General features: G+C 40.6%; 1 protein-coding gene across 1 annotated transcript; it reads right to left on the bottom strand.

Moving 5' to 3' along the window:
* Positions 1-18,918: 18,918 nt before the first annotated feature.
* On the bottom strand, positions 18,919-19,398 carry LOC110778461 (glutaredoxin-C11). The gene has a single exon (XM_021983014.2). The coding sequence runs from the start codon at positions 19,277-19,279 to the stop codon at positions 18,971-18,973; it is 309 nt and encodes a 102-aa protein (XP_021838706.1). The 5' UTR covers positions 19,280-19,398; the 3' UTR covers positions 18,919-18,970.
* Positions 19,399-22,593: the final 3,195 nt, after the last annotated feature.

Below are 22,593 nucleotides of genomic sequence, written 5' to 3'. Positions count from 1 at the left end.
GCACAATCGCCATCAATTCCTTCTCATAAATGGATTTAAGCCTTGCCCGTTGTCCTAAGACCTTACTGAAGAAAGCTATTGGGTGTTCTTCTTGTAACAACACTGCACCCACCCCAAATCCCGAGGCATCAGCTTCCAGGATGAATAGCTTATCAAAGTTTGGCATGGCCAAAACAGGAGCAGACATCATAGCCTGCTGTAAAGTTCTGAATGTCGTAGTAGCTGACTCATTCCAGTTGAAATTATCCTTCTTGAGTTGTTCTGTCAATGGTTGTGCTATCTTAGCGTACCCCGCAATGAATTTTCTGTAGTATCCAGTCAAGCCCAAGAAACCTCTTAATTCTCTGATGTTTACAGGTATGCTCCACTCTAACATGGACTGCACTTTACTCTTATCCACGGACACCCCGTCAGCGGAGATTATATGGCCCAAATAGGCACACCTTGCTGGCCAAAATCGCATTTCTTTGCATTGGCGTAAAGCTGATGTGAGGCTAACAATTCCAGCACAATAGTAAGATGTTGTTGGTGCTCCTCTGCATTTTTACTGTAGATTAATATGTCGTCAAAAAACACCAAGACAAACCGTCTCAAGTATGGCCTGAACACATCATTCATGAGAGCTTGAAACGTTGCGGGGGCATTCGTGAGTCCAAAAGGCATTACGAGGAACTCATAATGCCCTTCCTGTGTTCTAAATGTTGTTTTTGCCACATCCTCCTTCCTCACCTTGATTTGGTGGTATCCAGATTTTAAGTCAAGCTTAGAGAAAACTTTAGACCCATGTAATTCATCCAACAATTCATCAATTACAGGGATAGGGTATTTATCCGGAACGGTGACTTTATTCAAAGCCCTATAATCAACACAAAAACGCCATGACCCATCTTTTTTCTTCACAAGTAAAACTGGACTCGAAAAAGGGCTAGATGTTACCTGAATGATGCCCGCGTTTAGCATATCATGAACTAGCTTTTCAATCTCATCCTTTTGGCATTGCGGGTACCTGTATGGGCGTACACTCACTGGGTCAGTTCCTTCCTTGAGCACAATAGAATGCTCGTGCCCCCTACCCGGAGGCAATCCACCCGGCATATTAAACACTTTCTCAAAGTTCTGCAGCACCTGTTCTAAGAAGGGGGGAACAGTGGGTAGTGTCTCACTCCCTACAACCTGTTCTCCTTGTCCCTCCAGATGGTTAAACTCGATCAAGAACCCACTGCCTTCCTTGAGTATTGTACGAATCATCGCCTTTAATGACACGAGTGACCTTCCCAAAGAAGGATCACCTACCAGCGTTACTGCAGTGCCATTCAACATGAATGTGAGGGTTTGGGTCTTCCAATTAGTGGTCATGGTACCCAATTTCTCGAACCATTGAATGCCCAAGATGAGATCAGAATTTCCTAGAGGCAGTGGAAAGAAATCCTCAACCACATCAATTCCCTATAAGTGTATTCCCTGTAAGTGTAATGGAACAGCCTGACAAACCCCTTCCCCTTGAATAGATTCTCCAGTTCCCAATGAGCCCCAAAAGCTCTCGATGGCGTCACTGGAAGGAGTATTTTGTCCCCAGTGGTCGTCGAAATGAAGTTATGCGTCGCACCGGGATCGATCATGAATACCACCTCTTCTCCGCCGATACGCCCCACCATCTTGATTGTTTTAGGATTGGTCAATCCCATAACAGAGTTTAAAGAAATCTCAGGCTGTATTAACTCATCATCATGAACCTCCAGCACCTCGTCACTCCCGGTACCCGAATCCTCATCATCCTCCACCGTGAACAACAAGCTCAATTCTTTCTTGCTACACACATGGCCGATGTTCCACTTACCATCACAACGGAAACACAATCCCTTCTCCCTCTTGTACTGAAACTCTTTCTCACTCAAACTGTGATGGACTCAACTAATCCACCACCTATTCCCATTGTCTACCGCAGGAGGCCCAAGAAGACAAGCCCATCTGTTGAATCAACTCAAGGACAAGAAGGAAAGCAGGCAACAGAGCAGACTGCAACACCAAAGCAGACAACAGAACCAAATAAAGCCGTTGCCACCTGACAAAGAAAAGCAGCAGTAGCAATTAATAGTTGTACTTGCAAGTAGGAGAGAGATTGGTAGTATAAGTAAAGAAGGAGAGGAAAGAGAATGGTGTGCATTTTGTAGTGAGAATTGAGAGTTGTGACCTCAAGTCACTAACCATAGAGATTGGTAACCTAAAGTTACTACCCTTGTATTCAGACACCTTGAGTATTAATACCAGAAAAGCTTTCTTCTCCCATACTTGTTGTGTTGGTCTTGTTGTTGTTGTGAGTACTTGCTGTGTTTGGCCTTGTTGTTGTTGTTGTGAGTAGCAGGTGCATTGCAAGTGGTATCAGAGCGGATGATTCTAGGAAGGGAAAGTAATCATGGTCCTGTCCACGTCGCAAAGAATGGACGGTCTAGAGACAGGGTTGGCGGAGGTCAGGCAGCGTTTGGAAGGACTGGAGGGGAATATCCAGCAGCTCTTAACAGAGGGAATGGCTGCTTTTCAGAAGACTTTGGCAGAAAAATTTGCTAACAAAAGTGAAGAAGATAACCAGAAAATACAAACCACCATGGAAGAGGCGACCAGCCGTTTGGAGGGAAGGATTGAGCGTTTTAGGGCAGATCTAAACACTCAGATGGCGCTGATGAAAAGCAACCAGGATAAATTTCTGGAGGACTTGAAGGCATTGTTGGCCAAAGGAGCGACGGCGGCACAGTCCCCTGTACGGAATTTCGGTGAGCAATACTCTGAGAATTATGAGAACAGAAACAGAAATGGGCAGAATGACAGAGGCAGTCACTGGAAGTACAGAAAATTGGATATGCTGGTGTTTGAAGGGACGGATCCGGATGGGTGGATTATGAGAGGGGAGAAATACTTTGATTTCTATAAGTTATCGGAGGAGGAGAAGCTTGACGCTGCAGTGGTGTCAATGGACGGCGATGCCTTGCGGTGGTTCACCTTTGAATCACGACGAAATCCAATTAGAAACTGGGCGGCGCTTAAGGCAAGGGTGCTGCTGAAATACAGACCCATGAACGCCGGCAGCCTCCACGAGCAGTGGCTCGCCGCCACGCAAACCTCCACCGTGGATGATTATCAGCGTCGTTTCATTGAGTTGGTGTCACCATTAGAGGACGTTCCTGACAGCATATTAATAGGTCAGTTTTTGAACGGGTTAAAAGAGGAGATTAAGGCTGAAGTTCGGGTGTTGAACCCGTATTCGTTTGAGGATACCGTGGATGTGGCATTTTGGGTGGAAGAGAAGATCCGGGTTAATGGGTTGAAGAGGAATGGGTATGCAGCCAACAAGAATGGGTTTTCTTACTTTAGTAAAAGCCCAATACAGAGCACTACTAATCATATTAACACAGGGGCCCAATCTACAGCCTCCAATTCTAATTCTCACAATACAGTAAGTCGAGGAAATTATCTCAAACCCACAACCTTTTCTACAGGTGGGTGGCAAGCTTCTAACACCATTGCGCCACCGCGATCGACAGGTTCAACCTCCAAATTCACCGGAGAAACACGAAGGCTAACGGAAAAAGAGTATCAAGATCAGAGAGCTAGAGGATTATGTTTTAGGTGCGATGAAAGGTGGGGCATAGGTCACCAATGTAAGAGGAAGGAAATGAGTGTCCTTTTGGTGGAAGACGATGATTGTGAAGGGGTAAGGAGCGACGAAGAGTTGCAGATGGGGGAAGTAGAGGAGGATGAGATTCCGACCACGCTGTCAATCAACTCAATCGTAGGGCTCACTAATCCGAAAACAATGAAGATGGTGGGAAGAATTGGGACAGGAGAGGTCATTTTAATGGTCGACCCGGGGGCTACCCACATTTTTATATCGCTCCGGGCCGTAGAGAAATTATCTGTACCAGTAACAGAGTCAACCGGGTTTGGGGTGTCATTGGGTAATGGAGAGTCAGTTAAAGGAAAAGGGGTTTGCAAGGCCGTGAAACTGAAGTTGAATGAGGAGGTAGAGGTTGAAGAAGACTTTTTTCCACTGCAATTAGGGAACTCGGATGTTTATACTCGGCATTCAATGGCTAGAAAAGCTCGGACCGGTTATCACCAACTGGAAAACACAGGTAATGAAGTACCAAGACCGGAGGAACACAGTGATCTTGAAGGAAGATCCCTCTTTGGCTCGTTCTAAAATCTCACTGAAAGCTATGATAAGGGTGCTTCGAAAGGAAGGAGGGGGAGTTCTGGTGGAGCTCAACCACCTAGGGGGTAATGATCGTGAATTGGCAAAAAAAGGAGATCCACAGGGGCTGCTAAAGGAGGTATTAGAAGAGTACAGCAAGGTGTTCGAAGTACCACAAGGGCTACCGCCTCCTCGGGGCCACGAGCACAGTATCGTGTTGAAGGAAGGTAGTAACCCGATGAGTGTGCGACCTTACCGATACCCGCAATTTCAAAAGGATGAAATTGAGCGTCTGATTTGTGAGATGATGGAGGCAGGAATCATAAAACCCTCAACTAGCCCGTTTTCTAGCCCTGTGCTCTTGGTGAAAAAGAAGATGGGTCATGGAGATTTTGCGTTGATTACAGGGCCCTCAATAAAGAAACGGTACCCGACAAGTACCCAATTCCGGTGATAGATGAACTGTTGGATGAACTTCATGGTGCCCAAATATTCTCAAAACTCGACCTTAGGGCGGGTTTTCACCAAATTCTGGTGAAGGCAGGGGACACTCATAAAACAGCGTTTAGGACGCACGAAGGCCACTACGAGTTCCTGGTAATGCCGTTCGGCCTCACCAACGCTCCAGCAACCTTCCAATCTCTAATGAACGAGGTATTTCGAGTTTTTTTGAGAAAATTTGTATTGGTTTTTTTTTTATGATATACTGGTTTACAGTGCTTGTAAAGCCGACCACATTGAACATATGAAGTTGGTATTATCTCTTTTAGAGAAACATCAGTTGTACGCAAACTTTAAGAAATGTGAATTTAGGAAATCGGAGGTGGCATATCTGGGTCATGTGATCTCCGGGGATGGAGTGGCGGTAGACCAGGATAAGGTTAAGGCAATGCAGGATTGGGCAGCCCCAAAGAATTTGCGGGAGTTGCGCGGGTTCTTAGGTTTAACCGGTTATTACCGGAAATTCATCTCCAATTATGCACACATTGCCCAGCCGCTAAAGGATCAGCTTCGTAAAGACAATTTCCGGTGGACAGATGAAGCCACAGCATTCTTTTTGCAACTCAAGGAAGCCATGGTTTCAGCCCCAGTTTTGGCCATGCCAAATTTCAGATTAGTGTTCGTTATTGAGACAGATGCTTCGGGTACAGGGCTGGGGGCGGTGATGATGCAGGAGAATCGGCCAATTGCCTTTTATAGTCGAGTTCTAGGCCCTCAAGCTCAGGGCAAATCAATTTATGAGAAAGAATTGATGGCAGTGTGTTTGGCGGTGCAAAAGTGGAAGCACTATCTCCTTGGAAGGCACTTCATAATCAGAACCGACCAACAAAGTTTGAGGTACATCACTCAACAACGGGAAATTGGGGCCGATTACCAAAAATGGGTTCGAAAGTTAATAGGCTTTGATTTTGAAATTCAGTACAAAACGGGAACATCGAATTGTGTGGCTGACGCTTTGTCAAGAAAGGGAGCTGGTGAGGTGGAGTTTGGAGAGATTGAGTTGAGAACGTTAGTGTCCTCACATGGCATAAACTGGAAGGAGTTGGAGGAGGAGGCTAATGGGGATGAAGGCTTGCTGAAAATCAGACAAGAAATTGAGGAAGGGAAGGTGCTGACAGGGTTCACAGTGGCAGGGGGCAGATTACTCTTCAACGGCCGGGTAGTGTTGGCTAAACACTCAAGGTTCATTCCCATACTTCTTCGAGAATATCACGATTCACCTATAGGTGGCCACTCGGGAGAGGTAAAGACATACTTGAGGATTGCTTCGGAGTGGTTTTGGTAAGGTATGCGGAAGGGCATTGCAGCTTATGTTCGTAGTTGTGTAGTTTGTCAATGCAACAAACATCCCCAGCAGGCTTACTTCAGCCCCTGCCTGTACCTACGAGCGTGTGGGAGGACATTTCCATGGATTTTATCGAGGGCTTACCGACATTAAAAGGGGTTGACACGATACTAGTTGTGGTGGATAGGCTCTCTAAGTTCGCTCATTTTATTGGGCTGAAACACCCATTCACAACACTTACCGTGGCTAATTCCTTCATCAAAGAGGTAGTGAGGTTACATGGGTTTCCCTCTTCCATAGTGTCTGACAGAGATAGGATTTTTCTGAGTATTTTCTGGAAAGAGTTGTTCAAACTCCATGGAACCAAGATGAAACGAAGCACCGAATACCATCCTCAAACAGACGGCCAGCTGGAGAATGTGAACAAAGGGTTAGAAACTTATTTGCGTTGCTTCGCGAGTGAGAGACCTAAAGAATGGGCCAAGTGGTTGGCATGGGCCGAGTTTTCATACAACACATCTCCACATTCATCCACAGGAATGACTCCGTTTAAGGTTCTCTACGAAAGAGATCCACCGAGACTGATCCGCATAGGGGAAGGGCAGACCCCAGTTGACAGTCTTGAAGAGATGTTACAAGAAAGGGATGGGGGTGTTGGACGAATTAAAGTTGAATCTGATCCGTGCACAACACATAATGAAGAAGAATGCTGACAATAAGAGGAGAGATGAGAGCTTTAAAGTAGGAGAACAAGTGTTCCTTAAATTGCAGCCATACAGGCAGCGATCTCTAGCCAAGAGGCCATTTGAAAAGCTGGCAGCACGTTTCTACGGGCCTTACACTGTGACTCAGAAAGTAGGGGATGTTGCTTACAAATTGAAATTACCCCCTACATGTAAGATACATCCCGTATTTCACGTATCCCAACTTAAGAGAGTCGTGGGCACTCAAGAATCTTCCCCAACCATTCTGGAACAATTGACAGCAGAGTTGGAGTTGGTGGTGGAACCTGAAGCAGTGTTGGATGTGCGCCACACCAAGGACAGGAACACCACAACTGAGGTCTTGATCAAATGGATGGGGCTTCCATCCTTTGAGGCAACATGGGAAGAAGCCATCTTGATTCAGGAACGGTTTCTGAACTTCCACCTTGAGGACAAGGTGAGTCTTGTGGGGCGGAGTGATGTGATGGACTCAACTAATCTACCACCTATTCCCATTGTCTACCGCAGGAGGCCCAAGAAGACAAGCCCATCTGTTGAATCAACTCAAGGACAAGAAGGAAAGCAGGCAGCAGAGCAGACTGCAGCACCAAAGTAGACAACAGCACCAAATGAAGCCGTTTCCACCTGACAATGAAAAGCAGCAGCAGTAATTAATAGTTGTACTTGCAAGTAGGAGAGATATTGGTAGTATAAGTAAAGAAGGGGAGGAAAGAGAATGGTGTGCATTTTGTAGTGAGAATTGAGAGTTGTGACCTCAAGTCACTAACCCTAGAGATTGGTAACCTAAAGTTACTACCCTTGTATTCAGACACCTTGAGTATTAATACCAGAAAAGCTTTCTTCTCCCATACTTGCTGTGTTGGTCTTGTTGTTGTTGTGAGTACTTGCTGTGTTTGGCCTTGTTGTTGTTGTTGTGAGTAGCAGGTGCATTGCACAAACGCCGCACCTCACCGGAAGGTTTGGTGGTGCTGTAACTGTAGCCGCTGCGCGGGGTCGTGGACGGGGTTGAGGAAGATGACAACAAAGCAGAGGTGTTGTTATAATTTGTGTGACCGGATTTAAAAGAGTTAGAATACTGCCCCATTTTGTTGTTGGATGAGTAAGGCCCATTTCGTTTATGTGGCCCAAAGTTCATCTTATCCTCCACCTTGACAGCCAAGTCCATTGCATGGTCCAGTGAAGTGGGTCCATGTAACCTGACTTCAGCCTTGACTTCATCTTTAAGGCCATTAATAAACTGACCCTTCGCCACCTCCCTTGGAATACCGTCTAATGGTGCGATCAACTCGATAAATTTGCGCCGGTACTCCACCACCGTTCCTGTCTGGCGGTGTTCCAACCACTGTTCATGCAGTGTCCCACCGGAAACCTGCCGGAATCTTCTCAGCAACATCCTCTTAAGTTCGTCCCATCGTTCTAAGGGGTGTTGGTTGTTCTCCCACTGAAACCAAGCCAATGCGTCTCCTTCAAGACCCACCACCGCCGCATCTAGTTTCTCCTCTTCACTGAGTCGGTAAAAGCCAAAAAACTTCTCGGCTCGTAAGATCCACCCATCTGGGTTTGTCCCCTCAAACTGCGGTAGGTCAATCCGTTTGAACCGCCAGTTGGTGTTTCCGCCACCACCACCACTAGGCGAGCTTCTGAAATTGAACGCTCCCCTGAACCCATCCATCTGTGTGTGGTCTCCCTCCCCCTGATACGTATCATCTTGGTGCAACATGTGAGGCTCCATCTGGGCAGCTGGATGTAGGGCGGTGAGAGATAACCGGATCTCCGCCTGGAACTTAGCTAACGTTCCTTCAACGTTCTCCCTGGTCCGGTCAATCCTTCCTTCTATCCGGTAATTTGCAATTTCCAATTCCTCCTTGCTTATCTGGATAGCTTGCTCAATGTCGGCCGCGATCTGGTCATCCATGGTTTGCTTGACCGTCTCCATAGCGGAGATTACCGACGATGAAATCTGTTTAGCAATGGTGGATTGTAAACTCGCCAACCGAGTCTGGATTTCCGCCGTTTGTTCTTCCAGGAATTCAATCCTCTGAGTTGTTACTGGTGGTGCCACGATAAGCAGGATAGTATTGCTCTGATACCACTTTGCTAAGAATTAACCTGACAAACAGATTAATACACAGGAATTAAGGGAAAGGTTTGGGATAGCTTGTATTAACTGATCAGGGTAACCAATCAATTACAAGTGCCACACTTCGAGGGGTGGTTTTCTCCAAAAAGATAGAACTAAACCATACTTTTCATAATTCTCTATTACATGTATCTCTTTTTTTTATAGCTGTGCTAATACGAAGGCTTGGAGCTTACTCTTCTTCCATAACAAACTCTCCTAACAACTTTCTGTTATTCTTCTGTTGTGTGACTATTCTGCCCCTCCTTCTGTAATCCCTTCTCTGCCCTTCTTTCTGGTGTATGTGATTGTAATAGGTGGATGCTTAGCATTCCTATGCGCTTTTGAACCTAATCAAGTGACATATGTGAGATTAAGTTTCATTTGTCTCACTGTGACTGTTCTAGTTTATCAGTTGGTTTTGGTAAACTCTTTTGCTTCCCCTTCCACTAGGTGTTAATATTTGTTGGTTGTCTTAATTAAAATATTGAACCAATTTGACTGCTTATTCTCCCCTACTACGTTACTGAAGTTTTTATTAAAAACATACTACAATGATGATCATATCCTTGTAAAGGATTCATTGCTTGACGCATCTTGTGCACACCTGTTTTAGTTGGTAATAGTACCATTGGAGCCATTGTTGGAGTAGTAGTTAGCTAGCTGCTGGTTTTGCAGCTCCCGCAAATGCTCTTGCTTATGCAAAATAATTTTTCCTGTTTTTTTGTGTGTGTGCAGATTTTCTCTTTTGCAAATACGTTTTAGGGACGTGTAAGATGATTCCTATCCAGATGTTGAAAAATTATGTCATTCATCAGGATATTTGGTTAGTACTTTAGTGTTCAGAAGATGTTCATTTCTCTATTTTATGGAAAATAAATGTTTATAATTATAGACAGTTCTTAAGAGTCTAATACCAATTTAGTCATTTTCTGTTATATGTGTTAATATCATACATTTATAAATTTTCTTCAAGTTTTTAACACTGAAATTCTCTTAATCAGCCTGATCGATGAACTCTTGTGGGTAGTTGCTTGGTTGTACCAAGCTACGAATATCAAGGAAATACAAACATATGAAGGAGATTAATAGCATGCTATATTATTTATTTACTTGTAAGTTTAAATGATTCATTCTTTGCAAGTTCACTTCCAATGGAAAATACTTTGTACTAGTTTATGCTCATTTGTACTGTCCTATATTTTTTAATTGAAACAAGGTTAAAAATTTGTCGTTGGCATTGTGCAGAAAGGTTGATAATTGGAAGCGGATGAAGAGAAAGACATTGTATTTTCATATTTAAATTTATAAAGGACATTTTTTTTCCATCTAAATTAGTCTTTTATTTATTTTGATGCTAAGTCATGTCGTTCAACAATAACATTTTTTAGGGGTACTAATTATGTAATGACTTTAATTATTTATAGATACATTTTTTTTGAGTTAATAATTCCATCATTTTCATGAATTACTTTAGCTTACTTTTGCTATTTGATCATGATTACTTCTTATAGGTGATTGTACATGGACTTGTATGAAGAAAATTGTGTAACTTGGAAGCAAGATATAAAATAGTGTTAAATAAATAAAATAATAAAAAATATTATAAAAATTGCATATATTATTTTTGGTGCCTCTAAAAACCTTTCATGTGGAAGTTTTAGATTGCATTTAAATATCATTAGGGGCATATGTAATTGACTCTAATTGTATTTTGAGGCAAAATTATATGATTGCTCCTAAATATATAATGTCTTTGGAATTAACTTTTAATATTGCCTCTAAATATATTTTGAGGCAATAATATATATATATGTTAGCCTCTAATTATATTTTGAGGCAATAACATACATATGCCTCTAATTATATTTTGGGTCAAGAATATGCGGTTGTCTCTAATTATATTTTGAGGCAAATATATATATTGCCTCTAATTATATTTCGAGGCATGGTTTTATTGTTGCCTCTAAAAGTATTTGCTTTTAGAAGCAACACATCATATTGTCTCAAAAGGGAGCCTTTAGTGGCAACCATTAATTAGCGACGGACTTATTAGAGACATCCACATTTTTGCTTCAAAAACTCATTAGAGGCTACATTCCCATTTTCTTGTAGTGAATTGCAGGATGACCCGGATGCAATTGACAGGATTTTCTGGAATGGGGAGAAGGCATGAGGTTTTTCTATCAAGGCAGCATTACAAGTTATTCGAAGTGATGAGCCACCTCTTAACCCGACGTGCTGGGAGAAAATTTGGCGATTACCAGTACCTCAAAGAATTCGGTTTTTCTTGTGGTTAATCTTCCCAAGATCGCTTGATGACCAATTCAAATAGGTTCTTGAGAAACCTCACTGATGATCCCCGTTGCTATGTGTGTAGTGCAGTTGAGGAAAATGCAGAACATCTATTTCGTAGTTGTCCTGTAGCTACTTTAGTGTGGAGGAGATTTCCTTGGATTAATGACTATAAACTCTTTAATAAGCCATTCTTAGACTGGATTGTTTCGAATTTTGAGAATAAGGTCGTACATGGGGAGATGACTGGCCCATTGTATTTGGTGTGACGTTATGGTGGATTTGGCGTTGGAGGAACAATAGATGCTTTGGTCATACAGCTGATATTCCTTTCGACCAGTTGAGCTTTATTATGGCTAGAGTGGGTGATATTAAATATGCTATGAGGTGGGATGACCTTGTGTTGGGAAAATGGAAGAGAGACCTAGAGGAGATATATGTGCGCTGGTTATGTCCTAGGCCGGGGTGGGTTAAACTCAATACCGATGGAGCTTCTAAGGGTAACCCAGGGCTTGCAGGATGTGGCGAGATCATTAGAGGTCATCGAGGAGAAGTATTAGAGATGTTTGCAGCTAAGTGTGAGATTTGTTCTAGTACTCAGGCTGAGCTATGGGGTGTAGTGAGGGGTCTTGCAGTAGCCTGGAATGCAGGATATAGGCAAGTACAGCTGAATGTGGATTCGTTGATTGTGGTACAACTGGTCCTTGACACTGCAATTCCGAATTAACCTTACTTTCATACAATTCAAAAAGGTAGAAGTCTGCTCAAGAGGAATGGGTGGGAGTGAGGCGAATCATGCGGCGGATTGAACCTAGACCAGAAGATGGTTATGCTTGAAGCGGTCCCAAGGAATCTTCGAACCATTTTATTGGAGGACCTTGGAGGAGCGACTATTGAAAGAAGAGTTCCTGCCTTGGCAGTAGACCTGTTCAACGAGCTGGGGGCCCGATAAAAGCCGGAGTCCAGCCCCTTTTAAAAAGGGCCCAGCCCTTTATTTTTATAAATAGGCTGGGCTCTTAACGGGTTTGTGTTTTAACGGGCTTTTAAAGGGCTGAGTTTTGTGCCCTTGCCGATAATATTTTAACAGCTTGATGGGTTAGATTCCTCCATTTTTTTCCTTCCCCATCTCCATCCCGTCTTTCTCTCTCCTCTTTCTTTCTCTACCCCGTCCAACTCCCCCTAAGGTAATGGGAAATTGTTCTGTCATTTTCAGCAAAAGTACTTATTTTGGTGATGTGAGGAAGAACGATGTTGCACCTCAGTGGCGGCGCGACGCAGTAACACCTCGGTGACGGTGCAACGACACTTTAGCATTCACAACCTCCGACAACTTCAGTATAGAACCTCTTCATAACATTGCCGACGAAACTCTGGAGTTGTTGGGATAGAATGACCACAATTTGCAGGAGAGAGAAAATGATGAGTGTAGGTATTTTTGATTTGCAGGAGAGAGAAAATGATATTAGGATAGGTTTTTTGATTTGCTGGAGATAGAAAATGTAGGTATTATTGATTTGCAGGAGAGATAAATTATGGAGTTATTGGGTGGGCATACTCAAGAGATATGGAGTATAAGATAAGGCCCATAAAATAATATAGATAAGGCCCATAGAGTAATATGAGTGTGGGTATTTAACATAAGCTGCTAATACAGTAATACACAATTACACATTGTTTGTTTTTTCCTAAATGTAGCCCGGATCCAGCCCAGCCCGGCCCAGCCCGTTAAAAATACACAGTAGGTTTGGCCCAACCTGGCCCGTTTAAGTTAGACCCGGCACGACCCTAACCCGGCTCGTTGAACAGGTCTACTTGGCAGCATGATCTTCGCCATAGTCTTTTATTTTTGAGCTTTAGTTTGTTAATTTCTGTCTTTTCTTTATTTTGATCTTTCTGTTTTGCTTTAGTGGTGCTCCCCCTCTCTTTCACCAAAAAAAAAAAAATAGTGTAAATTGTGTAAAAAATAAGATGATTCAATGTTAATGGAACGCAGAAAGTGTTTAAATAATATTAAGTTATTTTGCATTTAGGTAAAGTACTTACCTATGTTTAATACTGAAGAAGTTCTTAATCAGAACTTCGAATTTAGAAAGGGAGAGAGAGAATTTTATTGAGAGAATTAACTCTTATTACAAGCTACAAAAGCTATCAATCAGCTTTGCTTTTATACTAGATGTATAGCATACATGAGGCTTTGATCAGAATGATCAAAGTTAGTTATAACTAACTACTGCTTGTAACAAACTACTTAGTACATGTCAGCAATCCATGTACAATGATTACATGTCAGCAATCTGTGTGCTTCGATCTTCAAGATAGAACAGTTGAGTCACCAAAGCAGCAAGCAATGCACTGCTATGTTTGTTGTTGTTTTGTTGTGTTTGTTGATACTCGATGCAGCTGCATCATGTGTTAAAGTATCCATGCTTGCATCTGCATCATGTTCTCCAATAGCCCCCCTCAAGCTAGGGAGTGGTTCAATAGGAAGCATTCCTAGCTTGGACAGTAGTTCAGAATGTTGAGGAGAGGATAGAACTTTGGTTAGAACATCAGCAAGTTGAGCACTAGTAGGAACATAAGTTAGTTCAATAAGGCCTTCAAGAACCTTATCTCTTGTGAAATGATAGTCCAACTCTATGTGTTTTGTTCTCTCATGGTGAACAGGATTCTTAGCAATGTGTATGGCAGACTGATTGTCACACTTAAGTTGTATAAGAGCAAGGTTAGATAACCCCATTTCTTGTAACAACCTGACCATCCATATAATTTCTGAAGCTGCTGCAGCCATGACTCTGTATTCAGCTTCAGAAGATGATCTTGATATGGTGCTTTGCTTCTTTGACTTCCATGATATTGGACTATTTCCTAGAAGCATGATATAGCCTGTGACTGATCTTCTGGTGTCAGGGCAAGCAGCCCAGTCAGAGTCACAATAACCCTGCAGAGTTAACTGTGAAGTAGAAGTAATAGTGATGCCTTGTCCCACTGTATGTGCAACATACCTAAGCAGATGATGTAGTGCTTGCTGATGAGACATCTCAGGAGACTGCATAAATTGACTTAGTGTTTGTACTGCAAAAGATAAATAAGGTCTGGTGTGTGTTAAGAAGTTGAGCTTACCAACCAAACATCTGTACTGAGTAGGATCTGTATAAGGTTCATCCTCTAATGCAGTCAACTTTAGCTTTACTGGAAGTGGTGTTTTGGCTATTTTTAAGACATCCAAGCCACAATCTGAGAGAAGTTCTCTTGTAAATTTTGACTGAGTGAGAATAACACCATTCTGAACCCTTGAAATTTCAATGCCTAGAAAATATTTCAGTTCTCCCAAATCCTTGATACTGAATTTCTGGTGTAAGTAAGTTTTCAAAGTTGTAATCTCTGCATCATTTGGACCAGTGATTAAAATGTCATCAACATATACAGCCACCAAGGTCTGAGTGTTATGTGTTCTTTTGATAAACAAAGAATAGTCATTCTTTGATTGAAGAAAACCAAGAGTGAGCAATTCAGAAGTGAGTTTGGCAAACCATTGCCTGCTGGCTTGTTTTAACCCATACAGTGACTTCTTAAGTCTACACACTTTGTTATCTGGGTTAGGAATACCTTCTGGAACCTTCATATACACTTCTTCAGTTAAATCACCATGTAGAAAAGCATTGTTGATGTCAAGTTGATGTACTGTCCAGGCATTAGTTATAGCTAAAGCAATGAGATACCTTACTGTAGCCATCTTAACCACAGGAGAAAAAGTCTCCTCATAATCCACTCCATACTTTTGTGTAAAACCCTTAGCCACAAGTCGAGCTTTGTACCTTTCAACACACCCATCTTTCTTCATTTTTACTCTGTAGACCCATTTGCAACCAATTGGTTTCTTGCCTTTGGGAAGAACACAGATCTCCCAGGTATGATTAGAAGTAAGAGCTTCAAGCTCCTTATCCATTGCTAACATCCAATCATCAGATTGAGAAGCTTCAAAATAGCTAACTGGTTCAATATCTTTAACAATCTGATTTACTAAAGCTTTGTGCAAAGCTGGTAAATCATTGTAAGCCACAACATTGCACCAACTGTTGTGTGAAGCTACACAGATATAGTCATCTAGCCAAGCTGGAGATTTGTGATTTCTAGTGGATTGTCTTGTTGGTATGGGATTTGTAACAGTTTGAGGTATAGAAGAATGAGAAGCAGATTGATAAGGAGTGTTTGTTTCTGTTGTTTGGTTGGATAAAGTGTCAGAAGTATGAGAGATAGGAGAAGAAGGTTCTGATGTAGGAGGTTCTGTTGTGTCAGATTCTGTGATGTGAAAAATATCAGGAATATCAAAATTGGTGTCAAGATCAAAAGGTGTGTTGATTGGAAGAAAAATAGGACTGTGGTTTGTGTTTTGAGTAGCAGAAGCATGAAATGGAAGATGTTTTTCATGAAAAACAACATCTCTGGAAATAGTAATCTGTTTTGTTTCTAAGTTCAGCATTTTGTATCCCTTTTGATCTGGTGGATAACCAATCAGAACACAAGGTGTTGATCTAGGGTCAAACTTTGATCTATGTGCTTTAATTGTAGACACATAACCAAGACAGCCATAGACTCTCAAATGATCTAGACTAACTGATGTATTGTTTAATCTTTCAAAAGGAATCTCAAACTGAATACTACTCAGAGGCATCCTATTAATAAGATGTGTTGCTGTAAGCAAACACTCCCCCCAAAACCTCACTGGTAGTCTAGATTGAAAGTAAAGAGCTCTGGCAGTCTCTAAAAGATGTCTGTGTTTCCTTTCAACCACTCCATTCTGTTGTGGAGTGTCTGTGCAACTTTTCTGGTGTTTAATGCCTTGACTGTGATATAAAGAAAGAATTCTTCCTTCACATAATTCTTTGGCATTATCAGTCCTAAAACACTTAACCTTGGTACCATATTGGGTATGAATATAGTTCAAGAAATTGCTCAAAATATCAACAGAATCTGACTTGTGTTTCATAAGAAAAGTCCATGTATTTCTTGAGAAATCATCTACAATTGTAAGAAAGAAAGTACAAAACACTTAATTACACTGTTTTGCCTTGTAAGGTCCCCAAACATCTATGTGAAGCAGATCAAAACACTTGACTGACTTAGTTTGGCTAATTGTAAAAGATTGTCTACACTGTTTTGCCTTGGGACAGATCTGACAAAGAGTGTCACAATGTCTGCTAACAGATGGCAAATTCTTATTAACTAGGTGCAATTTGTCAAAAGGTAAGTGACCCATTCTTAGATGCCACAGCTTAGCATCTTCACTAACTGCTGCTAGAACTTCAGAGGTGGCTTTATTCTGTATTTTTCCATGTTCCAAGCCTTCTTCAACAACTGCATACAACCCTGATTCAATCTCACCAAGAACCATTGTACTGTTCTGAGAAGGACCCTGGATTAAACACTTGTCATGAGTGAAAACAATATCACAGGATAAGTCTTTGCATAGCTTATGGGTTGATATCAGATTGAACTGACAACTAGGAACATGAAGAACATTTTGAAGGATGATACCACTACCAATTTTAACATCTCCAATGTGTGTGACACAAACTTTCTTACCATCAGCTACTGTAATGGTTTTTGTGCCTTTGCTAACAGCAGTGTGAGAAAGAAATAAATCTAGGTTTGAACATATGTGGTCAGTAGCTCCACTATCAATAATCCACTTTGAATTAAAAGAAGTAATCAAACAAGTACCTGCTGCCATGTTTACTCTGGAATCAGATGGCTTGTCTGGATTATTAATCAAACTCAAAAATTGCTGGTATTGTTCTTCTGAAATGTGAGTGACATTTTCATCTTGTTCCATCTCATCACTACGTACTCTGCATTACTCCAGCAAACTTTTTGTTCTTGATATGAGGTGGATAGCCATGAAGCTTCCATCACTTATCAACTGTGTGTCCAGTCATGTTGCAATGACTACAGCTGTAAGAGTTTCTCTTGTTTGACACTGCAAATTTGTGATTACCAGGACCTTGCAGGACTCTTGGTTGAAAACCCTTGTAACTACCTTGAGGATTCCTTCTGTCATCATTGTTCATAGCAGAAAAGACCATAGGCTTAGTTTCTTGATCTTCTGACATTTTCTGTTGCCTTTCATCTTGCACAAGTAGCCTATATGCTGTTGTAATGTTTGGTAGAGGATTCATCATTAGAATATTGGTTCTCACTTGTGAGTGCTTCTTATGCAGTTTCATCAGAAGCTGAACTAATCTCTCTTCTTCTTTATCTTGCAAGAACTTCTGACTGACATTGCATGAACAACCAGAACAAGTACATGCTGGAATTGCCTTTGCACTGCTCAATTCATCCCAAATCATCTTAATCTTGGTAAAAAATTCAGTAATACTGCTATCACCTTGGGAAACATCACTCAAGTTTTGCTGTAACCCATAGAATTGTGGCCCTGAAGTTATTGAAAATCGTTCTTCCAGATCCTTCCAAATTTCATTTGCAGTAGACAAAAACACTACACTCTTAGCTAGTGTTGGGCTTAAAGACCTTAACAGATATGATACAACCATGCTATTGCATCTTTTCCAGGCTTGGTAATCAGCATGACCAACTGAAGGCCTAGGCAAGCTACCATCAATGAAACCAACCTTATTCTTGATTGCAAATGCCAGCAGAATACCTCTTTTCCATTCTACATACCCTTCTCCATCAAATTTGTCTGAAACAATGGCTGCATATGGATTCTCTGAAGAATGTATATAGTAAACACTATTAGGATCTTGTACTGCTGTCATCTTTGATCAGCAATTCAAAAAAAAAACAAGAACTAATCACAGAAAATCTCAAGTTCACTTGAACTTGGTTAACAATCTACTGATTTCAGTAGTTTTAAGAATTTGCGGATTTTAAAGAAAAATGGCAGAATCAATGGCCTGCTCTGATACCATGAAGAAGTTCTTAATCAGAACTTCGAATTTAGAAAGGGAAAGAGAGAATTTTATTGAGAGAATTAACTCTTATTACAAGCTACAAAAGCTATCAATCAGCTTTGCTTTTATACTAGATGTATAGCATACGTGAGGCTTTGATCAGAATGATCAAAGTTAGTTATAACTAACTACTGCTTGTAACAAACTACTTAGTACATGTCAGCAATCCATGTACAATGATTACATGTCAGCAATCTGTGTGCTTCGATCTTCAAGATAGAACAGTTGAGTCACCAAAGCAGCAAGCAATGCACTGCTGTGTTTATTGCTGTGTTTGTTGCTGTGTTTGTTGTGTTTATTGATGCTCGATGCAGCTGCATCATGTGTTAAAGTATCCATGCTTGCATCTGCATCATGTTCTCCAATAAATACCCCTATTTAAAATGTGTATAACACACTCATACTCCGTATCTTTTTGTAATACAATTCTTTGACTTAAAATATTGCATGGGGTAATCCTGATGTAGTCCTTGTTTTGCAGGTTCTGACTCACTTGAATGGACTTCCTCTGACATACGTTGTACGAACATACTCTGACTTGAAAGGATTTTCTGTTTGACACACGCAAATCTCACTCGAACAGGGAATACTTGTTCTGGTAAATTCACTACAGAAAAGAGGACCAGCTATCTTAATTACATGTTTTTGTTCTGATCATTCAGAAAATGCTCAATTAACCTGACTTAGTTGTATATGATTATGGAGTGAAGATGGTTTATGTTGGTAATGTAATGGTAAAGGCTTACACCCTTCCAAATTGCATTGATAACTAATTAACAGAAGAGAAATTTACAGCATTGAGGGGATCATGATCAAAAGCTTATAAAAAAAACATAAAGCTTTTGATCGATAAGGTGGCATAGAAGCATAATTAATGTGATTACTATACTAGAACCAGATAGCTTTTGCTTCAATAAGCATATCTCTAAGGGAGCCATCAAGATGAGCTCCTAGCACATCCTTAGCAGAGCCCACAAACTTGCCGCCTATAAAAACAGCAGGAACAGTAGGGCTGCAGCCTAGGCGCTGTAATGCCCACTCCATTTCTCTGCCTCTAGGCTCCCTGTCTAGTTCAAAGACTGCAGGGCTTGCTCCTAGATCATAGAACAGTGTACTGATACTGTGACTCATACAACATGAGCTCTTGGTGAAGATTACTGCTGCCTTTGTCTTTGCCAACTCGCTTATTTTATCCATTTTTTACAAGAAACTTATAAGTATTTGATTATGTAGGAAATGAACTGGTTACTTGTGTGGTGTTTCTTGTAATTGTTTTGTGGTTGACTACTATCGGCACCAGTATATATAAGGGGGCACAACAACGAACCCAGTTGTTGAGGAGAACATACTAGTGGTACTGTGATAAGGATAAGGTAGAAATTTGCTTTAGTTTTTTCTTTATGACTTGGGCTTGATAATGACCCCCTTCTGATATGTGAAATGCATACTTGCATTCAGTATCAAATAAAGTCAAAATTGTAAATTCTCTAGAATCCAATCACAATTGATATATCAGGGAAGATATTACATTAACCAATCTTTCTGGAGGATATACAATTTATATCTTGATGTCAGCTAAAGTTTGTTGATTAAGCTTCGGCCACAGAATGCAGGCTTATGAAATTAACAACATTGAAGAGAGTACTTAATTACCAAGGATATATTCCATCTTCTTTTATAGATTAGTCTTTTCAAGGCCATTATTAGATGATAATGGGAAGATCTTCCTGTTCCTTAGCTTGTTAACTATTTGATCAAATTGCATTCAGTTCTATTATATATGCTGGTGCCTGCTGGGAATTGAAAGTATGGTTTTTTGGAGGGTATGCCAGTTGTTGTAACAACTTGTAAGATGCCTAAATTCCTCGCATCATAAAAAAAGCTTTGAGCTGAACGATATAGTAATAGTATAGTACAGTGGCTAGAACGCTTGACAAAGAACTTAATTGATTGGTAAACTGTGAATATGAAACAAGGTTCATGCACGTTTAATCGTTAATTAGACATAGTAATTATTGCAGAAGTCCCAGGCTGAGTATATATTAATAATCTGATTGCGAGGTAACATGCAGAAAATATTACAGCAAGTTTTATGCAGAAATAACTGCAGTACGTTATTCCTTCCAAAACAGACCTATCCAAAGCTAACAAACGATCACTCTGCCCTTTGAATCAGGAGCGATCAGCATGTCATTGCATGTTTGTAAATTTGGATAAGGTAATAATAGTCTTTATAAATCAACCGTGATAATATGGCTGTTATTCCTCTTCCCAATCACACAAATCAAAAGACTCTTGCTGTTTCTATGCATGCAGATCCTCATCAACTTTAATTTCTTTCAATCTTACCAAACATTGGGAATGTATATATGTATTTGAATTAATTTAGTCTATGATTGATTGGATATGATAGAGAAAATAGGTGAATAAGATGGGAATGTTAGCATATAAAAAGTAGAATAAGTTGTATCTGATCGAGTGGAGATCCACAGTTGAGGTTGAGATAGCAAGCTTGTAGCATTCATGATTATAAGGGAATGTCAACTTACTGTCAGATATTGGTGGCATTCAGATGCTAAAGACAGGTTCCAATATGTGACGTGTGACGTGTGACTTCCGAAAATTCTACTTGTGATGAAGAAGCTTCATTAACCTTTTTTTTTTTGCCATGAAAGGTCACTAGGCCAGGGTCCCAATCGCGCAGTTAAAGGATCTATGTACATTGATGTATTCTTATGCGCTCAATTTATAGGGTAAACACAGATGAAAGATTGAGAAGAAAAAGCCTCAAGTACGTGTTGGACCTTAAACAGATGGGATGATCAAAGCTCCAAGGCAACCATAATATTGTATATAGACTAGCTATAACGAATACTAATTCTACTTTTTAGCGAATTAACTTATAAATCATACATAAATCCATCACTATCGAGCTCATCGAATCAACCAATTATAAGAGTTACATAACAAGGTCTGTGTTTGGTAATTGGTTGCTTACTAGAAAAGTTGGATAGACGGAGGACGAGGAGAGAAGGAGAAAATTAAGGCTTGTTTTTAAATGTTGCATTCCTTTTCCATGTAGGAAAACTCATTTCCACAATTTCACCATTTCAAAACCATATTTAATTAATCAAGAAAATTTTATTTCGTCCGTTCCTTTTCAATCTTTACTTTTGATATCATGTAACAACTAATTAATGTGGGTTAAGATTCCTTTTAATACAAATTACGTTTTTTTATTAATTATTTCACTTTAATCCAAAATCTGACATTGGAAAAGTAAAAGATATCTAATGCTTCAACGGAAAATTGTTTGATGGATTAAAATAATCACTTACAATTTTTGAAAGAATATTTGAGGCATTTATGTTGCCATAAAAAATGAAATACTTCAATCCTAAAGAGTAAAATGAAACACCTAAAACATACTGAGTAATATATAAAAAAATAAAAAATAAAAAATAAAAAATAAAATGCTTTCTGAAGGTATAGAATCTGACGTGTTTTTGCTGTCCATTTCACCACCCATCATCAAAGAGACAAGTAAAAAAAATTCCCTCGGAAAGTGAGAATCACTTTTTCCTGTAGTATAGCGGGAGAAATCGGCATTGTCACACTAGCAAAATTGGATAACTGTTACTGCATTCCCAATTGCAGAATGTCAGCATTTTACAGGCTTATATGTCTGCATCACTTTTTCGTCTCACAGATTTTCCTGAATAGGAAAGACAAGTTCTTGCATGCTTGCTCTTCCGTAGATCGAGCATACTCCGTTTTGTTAGCAACTGTTGGAGTGTTGGTGTTGCGGCGTTTCCCCTTAATTTGGTGCACCTACAACATATATGCCTTGTTACTTTTGTAATATGGACATAGTAAAAGTATAAAACACAGAATATAAAATAATTCATGTACTATATATATTCTTCAAGTTAATATATTAAGCCTTTTACTACACTGACATAGTTACAGTACATTGTTAACCCTCTAGAAATCCAAAATTCCATATTGTAATAAAGGATCTTTATATCAACTTAATGGCCCCTTTTCCTAATTGTACAGGTCACAATATAGTAGTTGTACGGGGTCACATCCAGATCAAGGACAGAAGAGCAGACCTGACTTAAAAGGTCAGCTCTACTCTTGAGGGACTAGTTGTACGGGATCATATCCAGAGAGGACAGAACATCAACAACAGAGCAAACCCTGACACCCAGGGCACGCCCAAGTCAAAGAAAGACTCTAAACCCCAAGCCAAGTATATGCAGCCCAGGCAGATCAAACCTCCCCAGATCACGTGTAAAGACACAGAGCAGAGCTAGGCAAGGCTGCATCAGTCCAAGAAAGGACCTGCAGGCTAAACGACAACGACAAGGAATAAAGTACATCGCCGTCATACACGTGGCGGCATCTAAGTAGGCCAAAGTACAGAATAGTACGCCTATAAATAGCACCCACATCATTCATGATGGGACACATTCTTACACACGGTACTTGCTCCACCTTCTCTCTAT

This window comes from Spinacia oleracea, chromosome 1, assembly GCF_020520425.1.
Source record: "Spinacia oleracea cultivar Varoflay chromosome 1, BTI_SOV_V1, whole genome shotgun sequence".
NCBI lineage: Eukaryota > Viridiplantae > Streptophyta > Magnoliopsida > Caryophyllales > Amaranthaceae > Spinacia > Spinacia oleracea.
Note: the sequence above shows the minus strand (reverse complement) of the source record. Positions and strands in the feature narration are given on the sequence as shown.